General features: G+C 46.0%; 3 protein-coding genes and 1 pseudogene across 12 annotated transcripts; 2 read left to right on the top strand and 2 right to left on the bottom strand.

The window, feature by feature from the left end:
• Positions 1-590: 590 nt before the first annotated feature.
• Positions 591-4,109, top strand: LOC110519772 (unique cartilage matrix-associated protein). The gene is made up of 5 exons (XM_036957467.1): positions 591-718; positions 936-1,001; positions 1,090-1,185; positions 3,053-3,151; positions 3,554-4,109. Exons 1-5 carry the CDS (start codon positions 661-663, stop codon positions 3,640-3,642), a joined length of 408 nt encoding a protein of 135 aa, XP_036813362.1. The 5' UTR covers positions 591-660; the 3' UTR covers positions 3,643-4,109.
• Positions 4,110-4,856: 747 nt separating this feature from the next.
• On the bottom strand, positions 4,857-14,591 carry mcm10 (minichromosome maintenance 10 replication initiation factor). Of its 4 annotated transcripts, none has more exons than XM_036957456.1 (18): positions 14,472-14,591; positions 14,030-14,081; positions 13,653-13,931; positions 13,239-13,442; positions 12,678-13,038; positions 11,797-11,962; positions 11,022-11,189; positions 10,810-10,926; positions 9,987-10,183; positions 8,046-8,140; positions 7,569-7,676; positions 7,009-7,361; positions 6,725-6,857; positions 6,503-6,633; positions 6,113-6,226; positions 5,590-5,735; positions 5,328-5,370; positions 4,857-5,217 (listed from the first exon to the last, which is right to left on the bottom strand). In XM_036957456.1, the coding sequence occupies exons 2-18, from the start codon at positions 14,034-14,036 to the stop codon at positions 5,134-5,136; spliced, it is 2,706 nt and encodes a 901-aa protein (XP_036813351.1). In that variant the 5' UTR covers positions 14,037-14,081; positions 14,472-14,591; the 3' UTR covers positions 4,857-5,133. The 4 variants fall into 4 exon arrangements, with proteins under 4 accessions (XP_036813351.1, XP_036813352.1, XP_036813353.1 ...); XM_036957457.1 differs by having other exon boundaries at positions 14,477-14,579; XM_036957458.1 differs by lacking the exon at positions 14,472-14,591 and adding an exon at positions 14,293-14,386.
• A 124-nt stretch (positions 14,592-14,715) lies between these two features.
• LOC110500143 lies at positions 14,716-18,502 on the top strand (annotated as a pseudogene).
• LOC110500144 (optineurin) lies at positions 15,387-23,624 on the bottom strand. 7 transcript variants are annotated; one of them, XM_036957461.1, is made up of 13 exons: positions 23,348-23,624; positions 21,843-21,988; positions 21,438-21,640; positions 21,038-21,196; positions 20,753-20,925; positions 20,530-20,683; positions 19,817-19,932; positions 19,530-19,679; positions 19,218-19,302; positions 18,931-19,083; positions 16,691-16,833; positions 16,494-16,585; positions 15,387-16,291 (listed from the first exon to the last, which is right to left on the bottom strand). In XM_036957461.1, the coding sequence occupies exons 2-13, from the start codon at positions 21,982-21,984 to the stop codon at positions 16,170-16,172; spliced, it is 1,692 nt and encodes a 563-aa protein (XP_036813356.1). In that variant the 5' UTR covers positions 21,985-21,988; positions 23,348-23,624; the 3' UTR covers positions 15,387-16,169. The 7 variants fall into 7 exon arrangements, with proteins under 7 accessions (XP_036813356.1, XP_036813361.1, XP_036813357.1 ...); XM_036957466.1 differs by having other exon boundaries at positions 20,753-20,857; positions 21,045-21,196; XM_036957462.1 differs by lacking the exon at positions 23,348-23,624 and adding an exon at positions 22,388-22,531.
• Between the last annotated feature and the right edge of the window lie 192 nt (positions 23,625-23,816).

Raw genomic sequence — 23,816 nt, 5'->3', positions numbered from 1 at the left:
AAACTGACAGATACAAAAGCAGCTTTGACATCTCCAGCGAGACCCTGGTCACTGATTGGATAGTGATGAAAGATGTGCCATCATTGGCCTGAACTGACCTCAGATCAGTAACCCGGAGCAGACCACACACACACTATCCTCCTCAACTCCCTGTGCTGTGTGTGGCTCTTCTACTGCGACTTAGATCAGTGACACCCTTATGATTTGTGAGGTGTAATGAACGTCAATCTCTGCCTCTGCTCCTTCTCACGCGCTCTCTCCTTCTCCTATTCTTCCCACTCTCTCATCCTTCTCTCCTATCTCTCCTTCTGCGTGAAACATTTTGTTTGGAAGTTCAAATGATCCTTTAAGTGCCTCGAACTCATTGCACTCTGCAGATTTTTCTCGTGGGTTTTAAGTGTCTCTCAGTAACGACAACACAGATTCTGTCTCAGGTTATATTTCATGCCTCCTTTCCTCACCCCTCCTCTGTGCGAATGAAATTCCAGCTGTCCCCCCTCCCCCAAAACTCCCTCTCTTTCTCTTCACACCCACTCTCTCCATCCCTCGCCTCTCCCTCCCTCCCCTCTCCCTCCCTCCCCTCTCCCTCCCTCCCCTCTCCCTCTCTCTCTCAGTTCATAACTTGACTGTTCGCAGCGTTGCTTCACTGTATTCTTCATCATGTCCTGGACTCATCTGGTCTTTCTTTCTCTGCTCGCCACCCTCCTCATCCTCACACGTAAGTACCACGATAGGGGGTTGACATGCTGGGGGGGTGGGGGGGTCAAGGAAGGGTATGGTAGAGGAGGTGTAGGGTGACTTTTTAAACGTTTTTTTTATGGCAAAGGTTTGATGTTTTCAGACCTATTCTGAAAGGTGCATGTGCAGAATTTCTAGAAAGAGGACTTGCTGATCAGCTCAAGTGTAAAATTGACAAAAACCTCTGTCTTTCCCAGTCTCCCCCGGGGTGCGGAGTGCATCGGTGGCAGATGGAAGAGAGGGAAAAGCTGCAGATCCCAAAGGTGAGTGTCATATGTTCCATTCCCCCTCCCCAACCCGAGTGACCCCAATGGCCCTCTTTGACCCTTCCCTGCTACCCTCTGCCCCCAGGGTCAGCACGGCGAGTCTTCATGCCCGAGGTGGATGCAGCCAATTTCTTCAAAAAGCGTAGTCGGCGCTCGGCCAAACATGAGGCGGAGGTCCTCGGTGAGGCTGTTTACCATCACTATGGGGCGTCACCATGGAGCCAGGGCAGGGGCAGGACAGGGGGCATGCGGGTTGATGATGGTAGTGTTTGCATGTGGTTGAAGTTGCTAGTGCCATTATGGACAGTTTGTTTTGGGAGGTTTACAGCACTCTGTAGAGGCTGGTGGTGTGTGTGTGTGTACTCAAAGTCTATTCATTTGATGGTCTGTGGATTAAAATGTTGGATGGTGTGGTTTGAGGTCATGGCTGTGAACTCTGAGGGCAGACTAAAGACTCCAAATCACCCACAGGTGAATCGCTAGCAGCTGCCCCAAAAGCTTAAAAGCATTTGAAGCCATCTGTTTCACACACACACACACACACACACACACACACACACACACACACACACACACACACACACACACACACACACACACACACACACACACACACACACACACACACACACACACACACACACACACACACACACACACACACACACACTGGCTGGAGGCAGCAAAAGGAGTCACAGGGTAGTATGGAGCAGCTTCTCTCCCTCTCTCTCTCTGTCCCTCTCAGCCAGTCCCAGAGACAGATAGGCTGTCGTCTGCTCCAGCTCCCTGTCAGTGCACCTCTCTGGGCCACCGGTCAGAGAAAATAAGCCCACATTCCTTGAAAGTTTTAGTTACAAAATACTGTTTATATCGCCTGCCAGCCAGTCACTGAGGCGCTAGGTGTGCACGAGAGAGAAGGGGGAGAAGTGTGTGTGTGCATGAATGTGTGTGTAGGTGTATACGACTTTGTTGTGACCGTGTTAGGGGAGTGATGCGCAGGTAGCAGGGAAGGCACTGCAGGAGCTGAGACAGGAATGTGTGGACCAATTAACCATTCTAGTGCAGAGAGAGAGACAACAAGAGGAAATGAGAGAGAGAAAAGAAAGAGAAGAAACCTGAGGAGGATAATGAAAAGGTCTGTTAACTTGGTCACTGGGTTACAGTAAGACACGTGAGGTCTGCAGCCACGACGACAGAGAGACAGAGCGACAGAGGGAGAGAAAGAGAGAAAGAGAGAGGGAGAGAAAGAGAGATTTGTGACCTGTTTGCCACAAGAAAAGGGCAACGAGTGAAGAACAAACACCATTGTAAATACAACCCACATTTACGTTTATTTATTTTCCCTAATTTCATAATCATTATAACACTGTGCATAGCCATAATATGACATTTGAAATGTGTCTATCCCTTTGAAAATTGTGAGTGTAATGTTTAGTGTTCATTTAACTTTCTTTGGCAATGTAAACATGTTTCCCATGCCAATAAATCCCTTTGAATTTAATTTAATCAGACACAGACAGACAGACAGACAGACAGAAAGAGAGAGAGAGAGAGAGAGAGAGAGAGAGAGAGAGAGAGAGAGAGAGAGAGAGAGAGAGCAAACCCAACCAGTAAGCCTATTACCTGAGAAAGTTTCCTTTCCGCAAAGCCTCATTCCACTGAACCGTTTTGTAAGAAAACAACCTACTATTCAGTGTATGTGTGTTGTTGTTGTGTGTGTGTACTCAAAATGTTGTGATGTCACCTTAAAACGTCTATGAGTACCCCAATGAGGGCTAGTGTCCAATGTATACAGTACCGGCCTGTGTGTGTGTGTATAAAGCAACAGGTACAGTATCTCTCCCAAACACTGTGTGATAGAGGTGGACTGCCTGCAGTGTGTGACGTGAGGAAAGTGTGAGGTGAGGACAGGTTGGAAATTTGGCGCTAAACATCTTCGAGGTTTATGACGTAACTAAGACAACACATCTCACTCTACCTCACTAACCAGAACACCTTCTTCCATCTCGCCTTGCTTCCCTCTCTTTTCCCCCTCCCCCCCTCCGTAGCTGAGCAGAGGGTAAGGCTGTCAGCTGATGAGAGGAGGAGGGAGTACTATGACGAACAGAGGAACGAGTTTGAGAACTATGTGGAAGAGGAGCGCGATGGTAAGGCCGACTAACTCTGTTCCAAAGATGAGGTTTAAAACCATAAGTGGCCATTTGGTTCAACTCAGACCCTTATACCTCTTAGTGGTAAACGCCACATCTTGATTTATCTGCAGTAATCACAGAGTCTAATCAAAGTAATCACACAGTGTGCTGCACTGAACACTTTGACCACATGTCTGTGTAGGGATGTGTTGGGTTTGTGGTAGTTCTCGTGCCCAATGTGTTTCTGGAAATGGTTTTCTCCCACATAAGTCAACCGAAGTGTTTCACATGAAGGACAGAAATACACATTCTTAGTCCTCCGCGTTCGACACTCTGCAGGTTGCCACAAACAAAAACCCCTCAAGCCTTTTCCTTTCCCCTCTCTCGGCTCCCTTCTTCTCCTCTCTCCATCCACAGAGCAGGATGAGAGGACACGGGAGAAGACAGAACAGTGGCGTGAGTTCCACTATGATGGACTCTACCCCCGTTATCCCCGCGGTTGGTGAGCATGCTCCATAGGCCAAGGAGATCAGAACATAGTGCACCAGCCTGTGATTGGCAGGACCCTGTGTCAATAAAGACACCTAGCCTATCAGACGGACAAAACAAGAGCATGGGAGGTGGCCAAACCATCACTCACCTAGGAGTAAAAAAGGTTCAAGTACAAAACGATTCAAATCAATTTTAAAATGGTAATATTATGTAACGTTTAAAGACTTTGTGAGTGTGGCAGGTCAAGTTTGAAAAAGGAGGCTGTCGTGATTGGTTGTGTCTCTATGCATGCTTATTTCAATCTCTTATCTTTGTGCATGTATCTGTGTGGTGTACTGTTTGGTGTGGTCTGTGTATCTTTCACATCTGTCTGTATATCAAACTGTGTGGTCTTTTCTGTGTTTGTAACCGTAATCACAAATGTGAAACCTATACTGTAATTTAGGAACACAGACACCAATAAAGACAATACTACAATGTACTGCTGTGAAAAAAAAGACATTTTTTGGGGCATATATAACTTTTCTTACTGTTACAGTAAGTGTTGATAAATCAGGGGGTGAATTCTTAAGCGCCCTAGATTCAGAATCTGAATCAAATGTGTGTGTGTGTGTGTGTGTGTGAGAAAGAGAGTTGAAGGAGGGTGGAGAGAGGGGAAGCTGGAGACAGAAGGAATGATAAAATGAGTGCGCGAGTGAGTCCTGGGGAACTCATCAGGCGGAGACAAACGTCGGGGATTCCAAGCGAGACTTACCAACATTCCATAGCTGCAACTTTAGACAGCACCAGGCAGAGGACAGAGAGAGAGAGAGAGAGAGACAGAGAAAGGAGAAAACTGGAGGAAAGAAGTCCAACTAAAAAGACTGTGACAGGCAGGTCTCTAACCTCAGGAGCTTAACTAGTGCCCGTTTGTTCCTTATATGAGCCATGACCTGGTCACATGGTGTGGTTGATAGATTGTGTTCTACACAACCTGCTTCGATCAATACAACCGACTGTTAGTCATTGTGATGAGGCAGGCTATCACGTCAAGCTGTATTAAATCACCACATTTGGGAGACGCAAAACAGTGAGCGGACTCCTTGGTTCAGACGTACCCAATCATCTGTTTATCCAGCCCCCGATACTATTTTGGGTGTCTCTAAGACTCCCCCAGACTGTAAGGACGCAATATAGCACCGGAGACCATTTCTTCCAGCGAGCCCAAGTCAGAAAAAGGAGGAGATTGTTGGTAAATCACTCAGCACGATTTAATCAGCACATTCACATCAAACCCAGCAGCAGGGAACGACAAACAGCTCATTCGGGAAATTCAATCGAATCCATTCAAAACACAGCAATTTAAAATCCATAATCAACTTAAAATGACATTGACACTAAAAAAAACATTAAAAAGGAAATTTAAAAAGCGACATGCAAATAAATATACACACAAGAAACTCCAACAGCACCAGCAGCTTCATATGATGAAGACAATGATGAAGGTGACGGTCAGTGACCCAGGGCTACTGCATGCTGTTGAGGAACTTGGGCTGCTCGTCACCTCGAGGCTGCAGGAGCTCCCCAGCGATCTTAGGGCCTGACTTCTCCTGTGGACAGGAACAGGAAACAGTTAGGGAACATGAAGTAGTAGTCAACCCAAGGACAATCAGACGGGAGACGGATCTGAACTCCAAACCCACTAAAACGCGACCCTTACCTTCAACATGCCGTCCCTTTCCCATTTGAACAGGCCACAGTTACTGCAATAGAGAACGCAGCATTATCATGTCTGATGAACGCAGTAGCACGTGACCTGCATTGTGTTTGAGAGTGTGCGTTTCAACTGGGCCCCTGAGTGGCGCAGCGGTCTACGGCACTGCATCTCAGTGCAAGAGGCGTCACTACAGCCCCTGGTTCGAATCCAAGCTGTATCACAACCGGCCGTGATAAAAACTGTAGTGTGTGTGTACGTGTCTCACCTGCAGTGTTTGTGTGGCAGGCGGTCCAGTGCGATGGCTCTCTGTCCACAGGGGCACTTGAAGAAGCGTTTGGTGGCGTCGTGCCACTGCAGCTCATGCTTCTCCTCCACACAGCGATCAGCAGGCTTGAAGTACGTGTACTTACACTGGAGACAAGACACAGATAAACACAGATAAATATGTGTCTGTACTAAACCGTAAAGTCACAGTTATATTGGTCTGACAGGATGGTTAAATTAGAATTCTGAGCAGTCTGGCCGATCTGCTATCATGCTAGGAGTCTGGCCGATCTGCTATCATGCTAGGTTTACACGCCATTGGGACCGTTGTAATCGTACCGGTCTAAATTGCTAGTTGGCTCATGGGGAATATTCTGAGGTGCTAGGAGATGGGGCTTTCATCTGACTTACGTAAAGGAAAGCTGATGGTTCAAATCCCAGGAGTAGATTTTGACTCGACAGAATAAAACCGTTAGCTGATAGCTGATGACACTAGAGAATAAGACCTGTGATTGGACACGGACCTTTTTACAGCTGACGGCTCGACACTTCTGCTCTCTGATGTTCCTCATCTTGTCCTCCATCGCCTCCTTCTTCACCAGGGGGTCAAAGTAGCTCTCCTGCTGCTGGTACTCTGCCTAAAGAGAGAGATAGGAACTATTAACCCTCGTCTAGGGGAAGGGGGAATCATTACATTGTTACACCAGGGGGTCAAAGTAGCTCTCCTGCTGCTGGTACTCTGCCTAAAGAGAGAGATAGGAACTATTAACCCTCGTCTAGGGGAAGGGGGAATCATTACAGGAGAGGGGAACTATTATAACACTGGGCTAAAGATAAGGGGGAATCATTACACTGTTACACAGAAAAGGGAGCAGTTACACTAGGCTGCTATGGTTACGTAATTGCTGACTCACCGCCTGTAGCTCGGCCCCGTGCCGGGACTTGGCGTTGAGGATCTTCTTGAACTCCTCTGATTGGACGTAGTCCATTTTTTCCCGCCTCTTCTTCTGGGCTGGCTCCTCCTCCTTGGCCCCAGGCTGTTCACCTGTACAGAGGCAGATCCCAGAGGATGGGTAAGAACAGGGACTCTGTGTGTGTGTGTGTGTGTGTGTGTGTCTGTGTGCTCAGATGTGTACCATCGGGCGAGGACAGGTTCTTCTGCACCCTGGTGGTGATGTCAGTGCTGTTGCTCCTCTTCCTTTTCACAGCGTTGGGGTCTTCTTTGGCCAGCCCAGCCCCCTTCACTCTCAGCTTCTTCAGAGCAGCCAACTAGAGAGGAGAGGGGCAGCTTCACCTTTAACATCCAACCTATGTGACCTTTGAACTCTAGCCTCTCTATGACATCCATTCTACAGTCAAATCAACAGTGCAACAGTGTACACTAAGCATGAAAGCATGCGATAGGATGAGCACCACCTACCTTGGCTGCTGATAGGCTGTGTGGCGTCGGGGGCGGAGGAGGGGTGTGGTCAAAAAACAAGATATCATCTCCCTCGTTAAAACCCCTGCCCAGTGTTGGGGTGTGGGGGGCGGTGGGGCTCTGGGTGACTTTGGGGACCTCTGAGGCAGACTTAGGGGAAAGGAGGGCACCTCTAGATGGGGGAGAGGCCCCGGGGACCCCCGCCCTGCCTGTGTTCTGGAGGACCCTCTGCTGGATCTCCTCTGCCCGGCGTCTACGGTTCTCTAAGAGCTGCTTCTGCTGCTGTTTCTGCTGCTTCAGGAGGTCAGAGGCAGAGATGGACTGGACCCCTGCACCAGCTGAGCCCTTGGAACCTGGGGGAGTGAGAGAGAAGGTGGAAGAAGAGAGAAAGATGATATACAGTAATTCTAATGCATTAACAAGCAGGGAGAAAACACACCAAGGTAAAAAATAAATCAAAAGTGTTTCCTTCTAAAGCCCTCCTGTCTTTCTCTAGTCTCCAGATGGCCCATCTGATGTGTTCATGGGTTTGGTCTGGTCTGCTTGAGTGAGCCAGTTACCTGGGGGTTTGGTGAGGTGTCTCTTCAGTTGAAGGGCTCCCGGGGTAGGCATGGATAACAGGTCCTTGAAGTCGTCTGAGCAGCCAGACACCTCGTTAGACTTCATGGCTGAAAAACAATCAAACACATTAAGAAAGAGCACCTGTCTTAAACCTCTCTCGCCCCCCCACTCACTCCCTCCATCTCCCCCAGTCTTAAACCTCTCTCGCCCCCCCACTCACTCCCTCCATCTCCCCCAGTCTTAAACCTCTCTCGCCCCCCCACTCACTCCCTCCATCTCCCCCAGTCTTAAACCTCTCTCGCCCCCCCACTCACTCCCTCCATCTCCCCCAGTCTTAAACCTCTCTCGCCCCCCACTCACTCCCTCCATCTCCCCCAGTCTTAAACCTCTCTCGCCCCCCACTCACTCCCTCCATCTCCCCCAGTCTTAAACCTCTCTCGCCCCCCACTCACTCCCTCCATCTCCCCCAGTCTTACCCAGTCTCTTGGCCTGGCTGGCCAGCTGGTCTGATCCCTTCACAAACAGGTTCCCTAGAGTGGTCTGGGTGGGCTTCTTAGGGCCAGACGCAGACCTAGACAGGAACGGAGGTGTACATAAGTGAACACAATACAAACACACACATACTGACTCACAGCGCAGACAAACACATAGAGCAGTGTTTTCCACAACTACATCGAGTAGCCAGCCAGCCAAACAAAAAGAGTAGCCAGCCAGCCAAAAAGAAAGAGTAGCCAGCCAGCCAAAAAGAAAGAGTAGCCAGCCAGCCAAACAGAAAGAGTAGCCAGCCAGCCAAACAGAAAGAGTAGCCAGCCAGCCAAACAGAAAGAGTAGCCAGCCAGCCAAACAGAAAGAGTAGCCAGCAGGCCAAACAGAAAGAGTAGCCAGCCAGCCAAACAGAAAGAGTAGCCAGCCAGCCAAACAGAAAGAGTAGCCAGCCAGCCAAACAGAAAGAGTAGCCAGCCAGCCAAACAGAAAGAGTAGCCAGCCAGCCAAACAGAAAGAGTAGCCAGCCATAAAACAGAGAGTAGCCAGCCAAACCGAAAGAGTAGCCAGCCAGCCAAACAGAAAGAGTAGCCAGCCAGCCAAACAGAAAGAGTAGCCAGCCAAAAAACAGAAAAAGTAGCCAGCCAGCCAAACAGAAAGAGTAGCCAGCCAAACAGAAAGAGTAGCCAGCCAGCCAAAAAACAGAAAGAGTAGCCAGCCAAAAAAACTGAAAAAGTAGCCTGCCAGGAGCTCTATTTTGATGGCCTCTGGTACAGTGTAATACCCTGAATCCACAGCGAAATGATTGAATACATTATTATTATTATTATTATTTACCTCCCAGATTAGAAAAATGTGTTGTGGTATTGCATTCTGTTCATACATTATGATAAACTTGGGCAAATTAATACATTTTCAATACATTTAGTTGGTTCCCTACTAAGGTCAATAAATGTTTGAATGTTGTTGTTCTGTTTTAATGCCTGGATTCCGTGAGGGCCCCAATTAACATATTAGGACCAGAATGAGGCCCTCCACTACCTAACGTTCCTGCAGTGATGATTCACCATCTTCATCAAATGTTTTCACAATTTATCTGCAGACATTCACCAAAAAGCCCCGGCCTACCAGTAGCCTATGCAAATAAGGGAGCCAAATGACAGAGCCTCTCAACGATGCCATTGGGTAGGCTACACCGACTGACGAGACGAGAGTCACTCCCTTTAGAATCCCTGTCTGGCAAACCCCGACATCCTAGCAAAGGAAACCTAGGAAATCCTTCGCTTTACTTGTCTGATGTGATACCATCGACATATAACCACGTTGCGGGATTTATGAATGGCAAAGGGATGTAGGGAGACTTCATTCAAGTCAGTTCGACACCTTTTATAAACTAGTCAACAGTTGCTGTTTAGCTGTCAATCAAAGCACAGTAAATAGTCTGTGCGTCATGACTCCGCGTGGCTGGCTATGTGAAACACGCCTAAGACATGAATGTGGCAGAAAGACAGAATTTACCACTTACATTACACGGGACGTGCAAATTCACGACCATCACGCTCTCTCCCTCCTCTGTGTAAAGACATTTGACTGCAACCAACCACAGCACACACACATTGTACCAGGAGGCGGGACAGACAGCAGACTGCGTTCCTCTGTCATTGCTCGCTTTGTGACTGACAGGCGCCTATCCGATCAACAGAGCGCTAGAAGAGATGCAGATTGCTCATTCTAGCGGGAGAGGACTCGATGGACTAGCGAATTGAAACGTTTAAATGAAAAGAAGCCGATTGAAAATGAGTCTGTAACCGGCTGATTACCGGCGCTAATGGAAAACACAGCTTAGAGACGACTGACATTTACATCGATAAACACACTGACCAACCAACACACACATGCACACAATATTCACTGTGACACACACACACACTCACAGTGCGGCAGCGCAGGCTGGTGAGGACATGCCTCCGTAGTGGAAGCCAGTCTGACACAGTCGTTCCTTCAGGCTGTTGCCCTTCCCCTTGGCCTTCCCTGTGGCCTTCCCTGAGAAAGACGACTGCAGCTCGGCCCGCTGGGCACTCATCTTCTTATACTGGGCCTTGACGTGGTACTGGCAGTACTGGCACTCATACTGCAGAGAGAGAGATAGCACATGACAACAGTCCTACACCCTCCTACTGCAGAGAGAGAGATAGCACATGACAACAGTCCTACACCCTCCTACTGCAGAGAGAGAGAGATAGCACATGACAACAGTCCTACACCCTCCTACTGCAGAGAGAGAGAGATAGCACATGACAACAGTCCTACACCTTCCTACTGCAGAGAGAGAGATAGCACATGACAACAGTCCTACACCCTCCTACTGCAGAGAGAGAGATAGCACATGACAACAGTCCTACACCCTCCTACTGCAGAGAGAGATAGCACATGACAACAGTCCTACACCCTCCTACTGCAGAGAGAGAGATAGCACATGACAACAGTCCTACACCCTCCTACTGCAGAGAGAGAGATAGCACATGACAACAGTCCTACACCCTCCTACTGCAGAGAAAACGCTAGAAACTGTCACTTCACAAGTTCTCAAATGTCCCCCTCTCTATTTGGCGGTGGTATATGACTGACACAGCAAATATGAATGACACCGATCAGCCTTTAGGTCGGTTCTGAGGGTCAGTGTGGGTCAGAGAGTGGATGGAGGAGCTGTTGAGCGGTTCAGGTTGTGTGTGTTTCTGGATGTAAAGGCAAACCCACCAGGTTGACAATCTGAGAGCAGGGGTCTCCGTTCTTCTTGGCTGCCTTACAGGTGCCATAGTCCTGAGCCTCCCCCATCAACAACACCTTCTGATGGTGGTCCACTGACAGAGACACCTGGGGGGGAGATACAGAGAAGGGGTGGGAGAAGAGAGAGTGATGGTGAGAACACACACACACTACAGAGAAAGTAAACACACACACACACTCACCCCGTCATATCCGTCTTTGGCCTTCATGGGGTTGGGGTTGAGGATGCCCATGACGGTGCCTGGCTCAGTCTTCCAGTGTTCCTTATGCACCTCCCCAAACAGGAAGAGAGACACGTACACTTCCAGGTCATGGAGGTCAGACAGCTTCCAGATGCTGAACGTCTTACCCTGTGAGCGGAGGGAGGGAGATAACTCTTAGCGCTGCTATCATTGACCCATCTGAATGAATACAGTCAGGCCCACTTCTTGTCAAGTCAATGACTTGTTTTTAATGAACATTGGTCAACCGTACATACTTCTGGAGTCCTGAGTGTCCATGTCAATAAAACCACATGATCATTGACCTACTGTAGATGTTGAAGTTGTATGTGGGTATACAGTATGGAGCAGTGGAGGCTGCTGAGGGGAGGACGGCTCATAATAATGGCGCAAATGGAATGGTATCAAACACATGGAAACCATGTGTTTGATGTATTTGATATCATCCCACTCCAGCCATTACCACAAGCCCATCCTACCTAATTAAGGTGCCACCAACCTCCTGTGGTTTAGATGGGGTAATTTGGGATGGCAGGTAGCCTAGTGGTTAGAGCGTTGAGTCAGTAACCGAACGGTTGCTGGATCGAATCCCCGAGTCTACAAGGTAAAAATCTGTCGTTCTGCCCCTGAACAAGGCAGTTAACCCACTGTTCCCCGGTAGGCCGTCATTGTAAATAAGAATTTGTTCTTAACTGACTTGCCTCGTTAAATAAAAGTTGAATAATTCTGGTCTTACACTGCTGTTGCTCTGTGGTGTAGCTTTGTTGACCAGCACAGCGAAGGTGACCCAGTCGCACTCATCCAGTTTCTCCCGGGCCAGGCGCCCAGGCAATTGGGAGAGCCGAATCAGCTTGCGGTCGGCCATCTTACGATCCATCTCTGTGGAGGACACGCGTGGTCGCCTGAAACCAACGAACCAATCAGAATCCAGATCTGAGCTTGGGCAAGAAACCTTGGAGTGTTTATGTGTGTGTTACAGGTAGATGAGTTTGTGTGTTATAGGTAGATGAGTGTGTGTGTGTGTTACAGGTAGATGTGTGTGTGTGTGTTACAGGTAGATGTGTGTGTGTGTGTTACAGGTAGATGTGTGTGTGTGTGTGTGTGTGTGTTACAGGTAGATGTGTGTGTGTGTGTGTGTGTGTGTTACAGGTAGATGTGTGTGTGTGTGTGTGTTACAGGTAGATGTGTGTGTGTGTGTGTGTTACAGGTAGATGAGTGTGTGTGTGTGTTACAGGTAGATGAGTGTGTGTGTGTGTTACAGGTAGATGAGTGTGTGTGTGTGTGTTACAGGTAGATGAGTGTGTATTACAGGTAGATGAGTGTGTGTGTGTGTGTGTGTGTGTGTTACAGGTAGATGAGTGTGTGTGTGTGTTACAGGTAGATGAGTGTGTGTGTGTGTGTTACAGGTAGATGAGTGTGTGTGTGTGTTACAGGTAGATGAGTGTGTGTGTGTGTTACAGGTAGATGAGTGTGTATTACAGGTAGATGAGTGTGTGTGTGTGTGTTACAGGTAGATGAGTGTGTGTGTGTTACAGGTAGATGAGTGTGTGTTACAGGTAGATGAGTGTGTGTGTGTGTGTGTTACAGGTAGATGAGTGTGTGTGTGTGTGCTCTGACCTCAGCCGCAGTCCAGAGTACTTCTCGATGGCGACGTCTTTAGGGAGAGATGGAAGGGGATTGGCCTGTCGTACGGCGGACAGGGCTGCAGCCGCATTGGACTGGGAAGGTAGCGATGAACGTACCGTACTGTTGGTCCTACTACTGCTTGCTATTGGCTGGAAGGAGCTGTGAGTCTTAATCTCCACCAGTGGACCTCTGGTGTCTGTAGCGGCTGCTGTAGTGCTGGGCTGGACCTGGTGAGCTGTCCTTTGACCTTTGCGTTTGAACAGGTCAGCGTTGTTGAGCTGAGCGGTGAAGTCGGAGGACTCCTGTAGCTTGGTGCTGTCTCCTCGGTCTGGGGCAGACGAGGGCTTCCCCTCTGTCAAAAACAACAGATGAAGAGATTCCTTTAAAACACACATCCACAGGCACCACCGTCACCCATTCCACTTTACACAGATGCTCCTTACATGACATGTAAGGTCATGTAATGTAAGTCGCCACTGTGTTCCTGTAAGCTCAGCTTTGACTTTGATGAGAATACATGCTGAAACACAAAAAAACATATGAAAGTAATACCTGCTTGGGGCTTGGTCTTCTGTGTGGGACGAACTGGCTTGGAGGAGCTCTGTTTGGGGGGACCCTGTGAGGGAGTGTTAGCTTTGGAAGGTGCCTTTGTTCCTGGGATGCTGTTTGGGGTAGAGGTGGCTGTAGAGCTCTTCTGGGAGGCCTCTAGCTGCTGCTGCAGCCTCTGCATCTGCTCCTGCATACGCCTCAGCTCCTCTGAGAACACACAGAAACACAACAAATATGATTAGAACCAGAAACCTGCCATGAATTAAAAAGCAAAGGAGACCGTGTGTGAAGCTGACATACTTTAAGAGTAGGTATCTACATTTTAGAAACATTTACTGTATACATAATATAGGCGTTAATGCTATGCTATAGTGCTATCATAATAATTTTGAGGTGCTGAACTCCTTGTGGACAAACCATGTAAATCTTCTTGGGATTTATTGAGGTTATCAGGAGCTTTCCCTCCAGATGGCTGTGTTTCGACTTCTTCCTCCTCTTCAATGCCATCCACATCTCCAAAGAGAGCAACGGCTCCATCCTCTTCCTCCCTCTCCAGTCCCTCCCTGTACTCTTCATCATCATCATCGTTGTCAAACAGGTCATCTAGGTTATCCTCTGCTTCCTGGCTAGCCTGCTGCTCCTCTCCAGCCTCGTTCTCAGCCAGCAGCTCTGTTAGAAGGTCCAGGTCATCGTCACCTGACACACACACAGTGTTATAGAGTTTTGTTTTGATCAAAGCCATATATCGATTATTCCCCCCCACTAAACACAGACACACGAGTTGTATCCCTTACCATCCATTTCCTGGAATTTTAAGATCAAGCCTTTCCCGATTAAAAAGCAGATCTAGGAATAAAAAATACACAGGTATTTTAACAGTCATATCCCGAAGACACAAGTGTTTATTGACATGTCATTAACTTATTTATGGACACGGCTAGCTAAAGCTTAACAATTTCCATGATGTATATTCTCTCCCATTATCTGTTTCCTACTAACATCGAAATAAGTAAGTTATCCGATTTTTCACAACGCTTAAACTAGCAACAACGCGTACAGCAAGCTAGCAAACACATTATGAATATGATCTCCACTCCAGACAGTGCGAAAGCCGCGGTAGCAACAATGTCACTTCGAGGTAATGACGGTCATTTCAGGTCAAATTACGTTGTCGATTGTATACTTTTTGTGTAGTGACGAAGAAAACATTTTCTTGAAAATAATTATATTGTTCACCTTACTTGATGGTTTCAGGGACTTCTCTAGCTAGCTATCGTCGTTTCTTCAAAATACTACTGAGAAAGAACTGAAATCTGGCGCTAAACGAAGGACCCCTTTCAAATAGAATAGTGGCTACTATTTTGCCTGTCCACAATGTTTTTGGTAGATGTTTCCACTCACAAATTACTTGCATATCGCAGATAGAATCATAGAAAACGGTATACCTAGTTTAATTTTTTGTTGAAATTATACATTATTTAATTTTATTGACTGGTGTAGGCATGGCATGACTACAGTCGCTGTCCTAATATATAAACAAAGTTTGTGAACGTCAACAAACATGGTATGTGTTTACAGGGATCCGGGATCAAGAGCATATTTAAGTTGAATGGTTAAGGTAAGGGTTATGGTTAGAGGATGTTGCGTCCCAAGGATTCCGGATTGCACTGACTGAACAAACATATTAAGGTATGTAACTAGGCAAGTTCGTTAAAAACAAATTTGTATTTATAATGATTGGGACGGGGGTTGGGATTAAACATAAAAATATGGGACAAGCACACGTCACGACCAGAGAGACAACACGATATTACAAAATGAGAGACCAAAGACAACATAATATGGTAGCAACACAACTACGTGGCAGCAGCACAACATGGTATAAACATTATTGGGCACCGACAACAGCAAAGGGCAAGAAGGAAGAGACAATACACCACGCATAGCAGCCACAACTGTCAGTAAGTGTCCATGATTGAGTCTTAGAATGAAGAGATTGAAATAAAACGGTCCAGTTTGAGTGTTTGTTGCAGCTCGAGCTGCTTTATACCATAGATATAAAGCAGATTCTGTTCTATATCTATGGTGGGTACTCTGTTGCATTTTTTCAGGTGCCATCAGATGTGTGTGCAACAACAGACAGAAACAGCCTACTGTACCAATAACACCTTTATTACATATTTTCATAATTATTTTACAGAATCACAGGATTTGTGAATACATCTGGATAGAGAAGTTAGCTAACACGGTACACACTCCCTTGCATAGTCATTCTTCCTGCAGGCTACATAAGCTGTAAATAGGTTTAATTATAAATGTACAAACCATGACGATGATGGATAAAATGTATGTGCAATATACATTTACAAAAAAACATTAAAGTGTCTTAGGCATCCTTCCCTCCGTTGAAGCAAAATATTTTTGAATTATTCAAAACGAAATGTCTATGCTGTAATTGTAATCTATTCATAACCTTCATCGAAACAGAATTACTGCTTAATTAAATTGAACCACCCGAAAATCCGTAATAAGCATTTAATAAAACAAATAATTAAAAACTAACGCTTTAGCAAGAAACTATGTGGCAGACAGCTGTCAATAAGAAAACAATGTTACCAAAATTAAAATACAAATTCCAGTTCTCCATTTACCACCTAATAGCATAATCAACGCAATACATTTCACCCCTCTAACAAAACAAAAGTGTGTGTAGTTGTGCACTGTAAGAACACATTTTATATTATATTACATGTTACATTACATGTTCTAAAACAGACCAGCGCAACATAGCCCTGAACTGCAAAATAAACACACTTTGTAGAGCATAAAGGCGGCATTTTACTCTGCCATAAATCAGATGATGAAGAGGAAGAATCTGATTATGGTGCGTCTGCGGCAGTTGTCTTTGTTGTTGCTGATGACTATGATGAAGTTTCAGATGATGCAGTCCATGATGTGAATCTGCAGGCTATCCAGGTCTGGTAGGATCTCGTTACACTTGGGGCAGACGTGCTCCGGTATATTGCCCTGCTGCTGCCAGTCCCTGGCATCACCACCTATCAGACACACAGTGGTATGATAACTGTATTCCCTTATATACACACAATTACATCATTTATCGTTGTTGTAAATAATGTGAGATGGAGAGGAGCAGAGGGTTTTCATGATAAAAATAAATACGAGATCACATTTAATTGGCAGAAAACAATATGATGTGCCCTGGCTTGAACCTTGCTAAAGCCAGGTACTGTCCGGTACCTCTGGCTCCTTCCATGTTGTGTGGAGCAGCACCTCCATGTGGATTGCCTCCACGTGGCATGTGTCTTCTCTGCATATCGCTCAGAGATTGCCTACAGAAACCAGACGTAGTCAGGCGGTGGATCCAAAATGGCAGTGAACGTGACCTAACATGACCAATCTGTGATCACATGACCAATATATAATCTGATGCGCACCTGCCCAGTGAGTCCATCTCATCCTGTAGCTGAGTGTTCTGTTTCTTGACAAAGTCCAGCTGAGCAGACAGACGTTCTTTCTCCTCGTGAATCTTCTCCCGAGCTGCTCGCTCCGCGTAAAAGTCAGATGAGTACACCTCCGCCTGGACAATGAACAGCACACACATTATTAAAATGATACCCACGCATATAAAATCAGACAGACAAAACATGATTATAAAGGTGTGGCTGTATTGTTGTATAGATATAAATGTGAATGCCATGTACAGAATGGAGTGTATTGGTTATACATTTAATTTCAGCGATCAGAGATCGTAAACCATAACTCAGAGTTAAGAAGGATAGTTCATGAAAAATGTATGTTTCTGAGAAATGATGTTGCAAACTCATTTTGAATGATGCCAGCAATACACCTGCTCAAACATTATTCACGTACACCGCTTGGGTCTAGTTCTATAAGTGGAGCATTAACCTTGCTTGTGCTGTTTTGTTGAGATCACACTCCTCAGAGAAGCCATGAACGGACCCAATTTCTATATTCTGCTTCTTGCTGGAGTCTTGGTCAACGGGCGAGGTAGGCTGTTGTTTTAAGTTGTAGGCTGTTACCACACAATTACTCTTTGTACACTCAATTTACATAATGATGCTGTGTATATGGAATCAGTTTATCGTTCCCTTGCTTGTGTGTTGCAGAACTCCGATGGGAAAAACTATTTGACCAGCCCTTACAGTTTAAACTGCCCTTCAAGACAATCCATCTCCCACATAAAAAGGTGTGAAAAGGCAAAAGGCTGTTCTTATCTGCTTACTATCAATCTTCTACCAAAACGACGGCACAGATTCCCAAAATGAAATGCCTACTCCAATCATTAGTGCCGTTTTACTTTTCATCACCAATTATAAACCAAATTATCTCTGTTCTGCATAGACCAGTAGGTGCGCTGCACTGTTGATATTGGGCATATCAAATTTAAAAAACTTCAAATGCATTTTTTGTTTTCAAAACATTTCAACTATTAATATGTGCATCGTCATGTATCTAATTTCAGTCAACATGTCAACTACTATAAAGACCGTGTGTGGGACTTTGAGTGCAAAGACACATTTGTCTCAGAGCCTGAGTGCCTCTGGTCTCCTTACGTAAATGACTTGGATCAAGAGTTCAGCTTCAAATGCCCCCAAAACTATGTCCTAACTGGGGTGAACAGCTATCATTCCAACTACTATGAGGACAGAAGGTGAGTAAACCTCAATGTTTACCAGATCCTATGTTCAATTGGTACATTTCATTTTTTCCCAAATACTTTGAGCGGTTGATTGAGCCTGCTTGGAGTGCCATATGAGCAGAATTTGCACTTTTGGGACTATTCCGTTGGTTCCACCAAGTGCCACTGAAGTATTTGAAAGAAAACAAGTTTTTGACAATCTTGACTGTGTGTTATACTATACATGTATGATTTCCATCACTGTGTCACAGGTGGAAGTTCTACTGCTGTCGAGTCAACAGCTACCGTAACCAGGACTGTCAGTGGACCCCCTACATCAACTACTTTAATGAGGTCATCTCTTGGCAAGTCCCAGGCCTGAACTACCTAGTTGGGGCCGGAAGCTACCATTCAAATTATTATGAGTGAGTACAATGTGTGCGATGTAGGTCAGGGGAGCGATGTTTCAACAACAAGAATCTTTACCTCAAAATGTATTGTGTACTTTGAGACCGTCGTTGGAGATACCAGTACTGCACACGGAAGTCAAACTGCTGATTATTGAATTCTTGACCCAAATGACAAGTAAAGATTGCCTACTACCTTCTTTCTTGTGTTGTGTTTCATTGAATTATTTCATTCATTAATGCATATTCATATTTAAAATCAAGCCAGTCTGAGTTGAAGTATACTTATTATTTTTTTTAAATATAAAATAAAAAAGAGACAGTGGCACCTATTTCACCTCATGAAAATATAAACTGTTACACTTTTTTGGAAAGGTACTTAGCATTAATTAATTGAATTACTGGTTTAACAAAGAAGCTGCCTTCACTGACAGTCACTCAAATGTCACTTTTAAGAGATGCTGTACAACTCCAAATGTTCAGAGTTCACTGTAAGTAAATAATAATGGTTTTAATCTTTTTCCAAGTGTGAGAACACACACACACACCACACAAACCTCCAGCTCAAAGCAGAATAATTCACATGACACACACACAACTAGATTGAGAACACACACAGAAAACCTACCTGAGCCTGAAACACAGAGATTGTTTCCAGCTCCTTCTCCTTCTGATACATCTCCTGCTTCATGACATCTATCTGCTGTTGCTTAGCAGCCAGGGCCTTCTCTGCTGCGTCCAGTCTGGTCTGCAGGTCTCCCACCTCCTTAGTGACCAGTGGCTGGAGGCCACAAAGAGGGCAACGGTCAGATTCATCACCTTCACCATGCCATACCATTTTGACAAAGGACAAAACAGTGCAAAGTGCCAAACTAGACTGATTTCTGTTTAACAGAGGCTAAGTAGTGTGGTCACCTCTTGGTTCTTGCTCTCTTGCTTCAACTCGTTGTAGTCCTCGAATAGCTTGGTGTAAGCATCCTTCAGCTGGGTCAGGTTAGTCCTGAGGAGGGGAGGGGCAACTGACTCATGATGACTAAGGAGTATTTAGATATAGAAACTCATGGCATTGACCAGTGGAAACTGATAGGGAGGGGGGGGTTCAAAAGAGGAGCAGGGAATTTCTGTCCCAAGACCCCACCCTAGGGAATGGCCCCATGTCCAACAGTGTTGGGGGAGTAGGAATATGTCTGATTGAGAGTGTGCGTGCATGCTTGACTGTTGTCCCACCTCTCCTCTCCAGCCTTCCTCTGCTCTAGCTGGCTCTGGGCCTTCATGCTGTCCACCTGCAGCTTCAGTCTGTCATTCTCACTCTGTACCTCCTGCTTCTCTACCAGCTGGGCTGTCAGAGTCACCACCTCCTGTTCCACATCCCTACATCTACAGAGATAGAGAAATACAGAAAGTGGGATAGAGGGAAAGTGAAAGGGTGTATAGGGGGAAAGGGAATGCGCAAGGTTAGCATAGTTTACATGTTTCCATTGTCTATGTAGCTCTCTCCTCTCCGTCTCTCTCACCTGTCCTGCAGGTTCTTCTTCATGCCCTCTGCCTCGCCCAGTTTGCTCTGAGCCTGCTGTAGCTCATTAAACAGGGTCATCATCTGAGCCTTCAGATTCTCCACCTCTGACACAGCCTAACACATAACAGAGAACAATCCAACAAACTGACAGTTCTGATCGAGAAGCTAAGGGTCAGGACATTGTCATGGGGACATTTAATAAAGTTAATATTCAGTTAAGAGTAAATAACACAACGCTTAGCACATTTGTGTTTTCTCTTCCTGTAATACACAGGATTTCCAGTTTTTATTTGGGACACTCATGTACAGATTGATGGTCACTAGACTTGATACGGAATGTTATGGATTGTTCATGTCTGTTGATAGTGATTGACCCCAGACTGGGGGTACAAGGACCGAGGACACTGATTGTTGTTGTATTCTGGGGCAGTGTGATTCTGTAGCAGCTGATGTTGTGACTTCCTACAAGCCTCTCAGCGGGTTTTTACAGAACATTGGTGGAGTGAGACGAGAATATAAGGGCCTGCTTCTCTGCTGGAGGTGTCTCCCTGTTGCAACTTGTATTAAACCACATTGATTTACTTTAACTTATTTTAAATCATCTGGAAAATCCCTGTTACATATTGTACATTAATACATTTCAATCTCAATAACTTGCCTGTTCTTACAGGGTGAGAGACAAGCTCTTAACCAGCCTATCTGTGTATCTACCTTCTCCTTCCCAGAGTTCTGTTGGGGTGCCTCCGCTGGTTCTGGCTCAGTACCACATGCTGTGTTGGCTAGTGCTGGGGAAACCACCTCTGGCAGTAGTGAGGTCTGTGTGGAGCTCTCCGTGTTAGTTTCTTTCTCCTCCAGCTCTGTGATTCTGAAAGACATAGGAACATCAGTCTTCGGTTCCACCCAAACATAAAGCCCAGGCAGAAATGCGGCCTACCTGGATCTGGTAGCCTGGAGCTCGACTTGTAGCCTCTCCACCCTCTGGGTCTCCTTCCTCAGGGACTGGAGCAGCTGGCTGACAGTCAGCTCCTCAGACTCCTGCCTGGATACACTCATGTCATACCTGGGGTCCCTTTCATTATGATACAGCTCCTTTCCAGTATCCTCTTTCTACACACACACACACACACACACACCCACACACACACCACACATACATACACTAAAATCAGGACACACACCCTTATAATATGAATGGATGGAGTAAGTGAGTGTCACTCACAGCAAACCTGATCTCTATGAAGGAGTCATCCTCTGACCCCTGACCTGTCTTGAGCTGGAGTTCAGAGTTCATGGCCACCAGGTCATTCTTCTCAGCCTGCAGACGCACCAGTTGGGCACGCAGCGCCTCCAGTTCTGAATTCTGATTGGCTGTCTCGGCCTGGAGGTGACACAGCACAGATAAAGACAAAACAGTCTGCCCAGCTGTATATCTATCTATCCATATTCTACTATATATATTTTTAAAACACACCATCTTTCTTTTCTAAGCCTCTTATTTTGTTATACAAAATCTACAAAAAAATCCTCCATACAATAATTTCTCACTTAATAAGCGGATTGTGTGGTCTAGCCAGAGTAACCTTGTGAACACTAGCCTTCCCATTCTCTCTCTCTCTCACCTGTCCCTTCCCCTCTCCTCCTCCCTCCAGCTCCTCCACCTTCATGCTGAGCTCCTGGTTGTGTGAGGAGAGTGCCTCCATACGGCTGCGCGCCTCATCCAGTCTCCCCTCCAGGAACTCCTTCTCCTCCCTCTGCTTCTCCCTCCACACAGACAGACCCTCGAAGCGCTCCTTCATCGACACGTTGGTTTGCTTCAGCGCCTCTACAGGGGAAGATACACAGAGAGTACATTATTGTAAAACACACAGAAACACACACGGACAGAGCAGTCAATCACATAATCAGCCATTGCAAGACAATCAGAACCTCATATGCCGTAACATCCTAATGTCCCCGCCCCATACAGGAGATTCTCAATGAGCTTTAAGGCTGAACCACATTCTGGTCCCCTCTCCATGCCTCACCCTTCAGGTCTCGGTTCTCCTGGATGAGGCGGTTCATCTGCTGCAGCGTTTCCTCCAGGGTGCCTGTGGTGGGGCTGTGGCCGGGGTGGGAGCTCGGACCCCGGGAGACGTCCCCGTTCACCATGGGGGAGCTGGACGCCATCACTCTACAGCAAGGTGAGGAGGTGTGGAGACATGCAAGTGGACAATACATTCTCAGACCATGGAATACACTAGAATGAGAATAGGGATTCTGATTCTAGCGAAGCCCCGTGCAAGGACAATCAGATGTTATATATCCTCTAGATCTGTATGCATCAAAACAACAGCATGCCTTGTCAGAGGTGTGAAGGAATACTATTGCACACAATGACTCATGTACACTGGACAATATCCGTTATTGAATAATCTTATCAGCAGCTGTCACGTGGTAGGAAGCTCAGCAGCCTGCCTGAGTGTGCTGGCCACTTTTAATGTCATTTAATAAACCTCCACAGGTCTGTGACGGAGTGTATATTGTAGCGACCTTAAAGCAACACCTAGCGAACTCCTCAAGAGGTTCAGACCTTTTGGCGTAACGGACCTCTTGTTGTAACTCAGTATTTCCGAAATTCGGTGCGCGTTTTCATTTCTGCCCAGCACTACACAACTGATTCAAATAACCAACTAATCATCAAGCTTTGGGCAAAAACCAAAACGTGCACCCCTTTGGGTTGCGAGGACCGGGTTTGGGAAACACTGGTTAAACTGAAAAGGTTGTGTGTCAAACTCATTCCATGGAGGGCTAATTGTCTGCTGGTTTTCACTCCTCCCTTGTACTTGATTGCTACGTTAAGGTCACTGATTAGTTAGGAACTCCCCTCACTTGGTTGTTGGTCTTAATTGGACACAAATTGAAAGGAGGAACCAAAAACCAGCAGTCACTCTGCCCTCCATGGAATGAGTTTCACACCCCTGGGTTTATTGTGCTTTCAAGACAACTGGGAGCTAGGGAAAAAACGAGGTCGAATCATGACGTCAGTGATCTTAAGGTTCGGGAAGTCGGCGCTCGAGAAAGAGACCCGAGTTCCCAACTTGGAATTCGGGTTTGGATGACCGTTCACTTTCAAGACGGAGCTCGTTTTCCCGAATTCCAGTTGTCATGAACGCATTTAACTCGGAAGATTTTCCAGTTTGTTTGAACGCGTCATAAGGTGTTGGCTTTCGCTGGACCGGTGGTTCAGTCCCAGTCAGGGCTAACCCCCAAATACCCAAATAACGTAATACTCTAAAATAACATCACAAAAAGCACCACTACCGACTCAGAACATGGGTTGACTGACAGCTGCCAAGGCTTTTCTCCTAATCCTTTCTCTTTCACTTCCTCATTTGAAATTCTACCTAACGATACAACAGTGTACCATATTTGACTGCTTCTTTAGCTAGCTTGGGTAAAAACAAGGTGAAAACGAAATCATACTTCCCAAACTGTTAGTGCGTCACATTACACCTAGGCCTAACAAATTAAGCACGATTTCAATACTCACACGTGATTAAAATACACCTTGAAAGAACTCGGATACTTCTTTTCTAAGATCAAAACACTTCTGTTTCGTTTTTCTTCGGACTTGTTATTGGTTTACAGCATTTCCTTGTCTTAACGTCACGTCACAAAAAAGGGTGTGTGATGATCAAATCTTCAATCAAATGGAGTTTACGCTGGTTTGCCTTCAAAAGCCGTAGATGCATCTATATATACTTTGCAAATCAGTGAATATGCTGCGTTAGTGACACCCTCGAACTGACCCACAGAGCGGCTGACAGTGACGTCATGGACTGCTATTCAAGCGGGTTTTCCCTTAAGGAGTGACCTTGCACTTTTGGTCAAGGAGTGACATTTGCCTGGTAAACCCATTACATATGAGATCAGAAAGCCGACTAATCAATCATTTATTTGACAATTTCATTGGAGAATTGAGAATTTATTCAGCCTATATTGTAGACTATTTTCACATC

Source organism: Oncorhynchus mykiss, chromosome 21 (genome assembly GCF_013265735.2).
Source record: "Oncorhynchus mykiss isolate Arlee chromosome 21, USDA_OmykA_1.1, whole genome shotgun sequence".
NCBI classification, from domain to species: Eukaryota; Metazoa; Chordata; class Actinopteri; order Salmoniformes; family Salmonidae; genus Oncorhynchus; species Oncorhynchus mykiss.
Note: the sequence above shows the minus strand (reverse complement) of the source record. Positions and strands in the feature narration are given on the sequence as shown.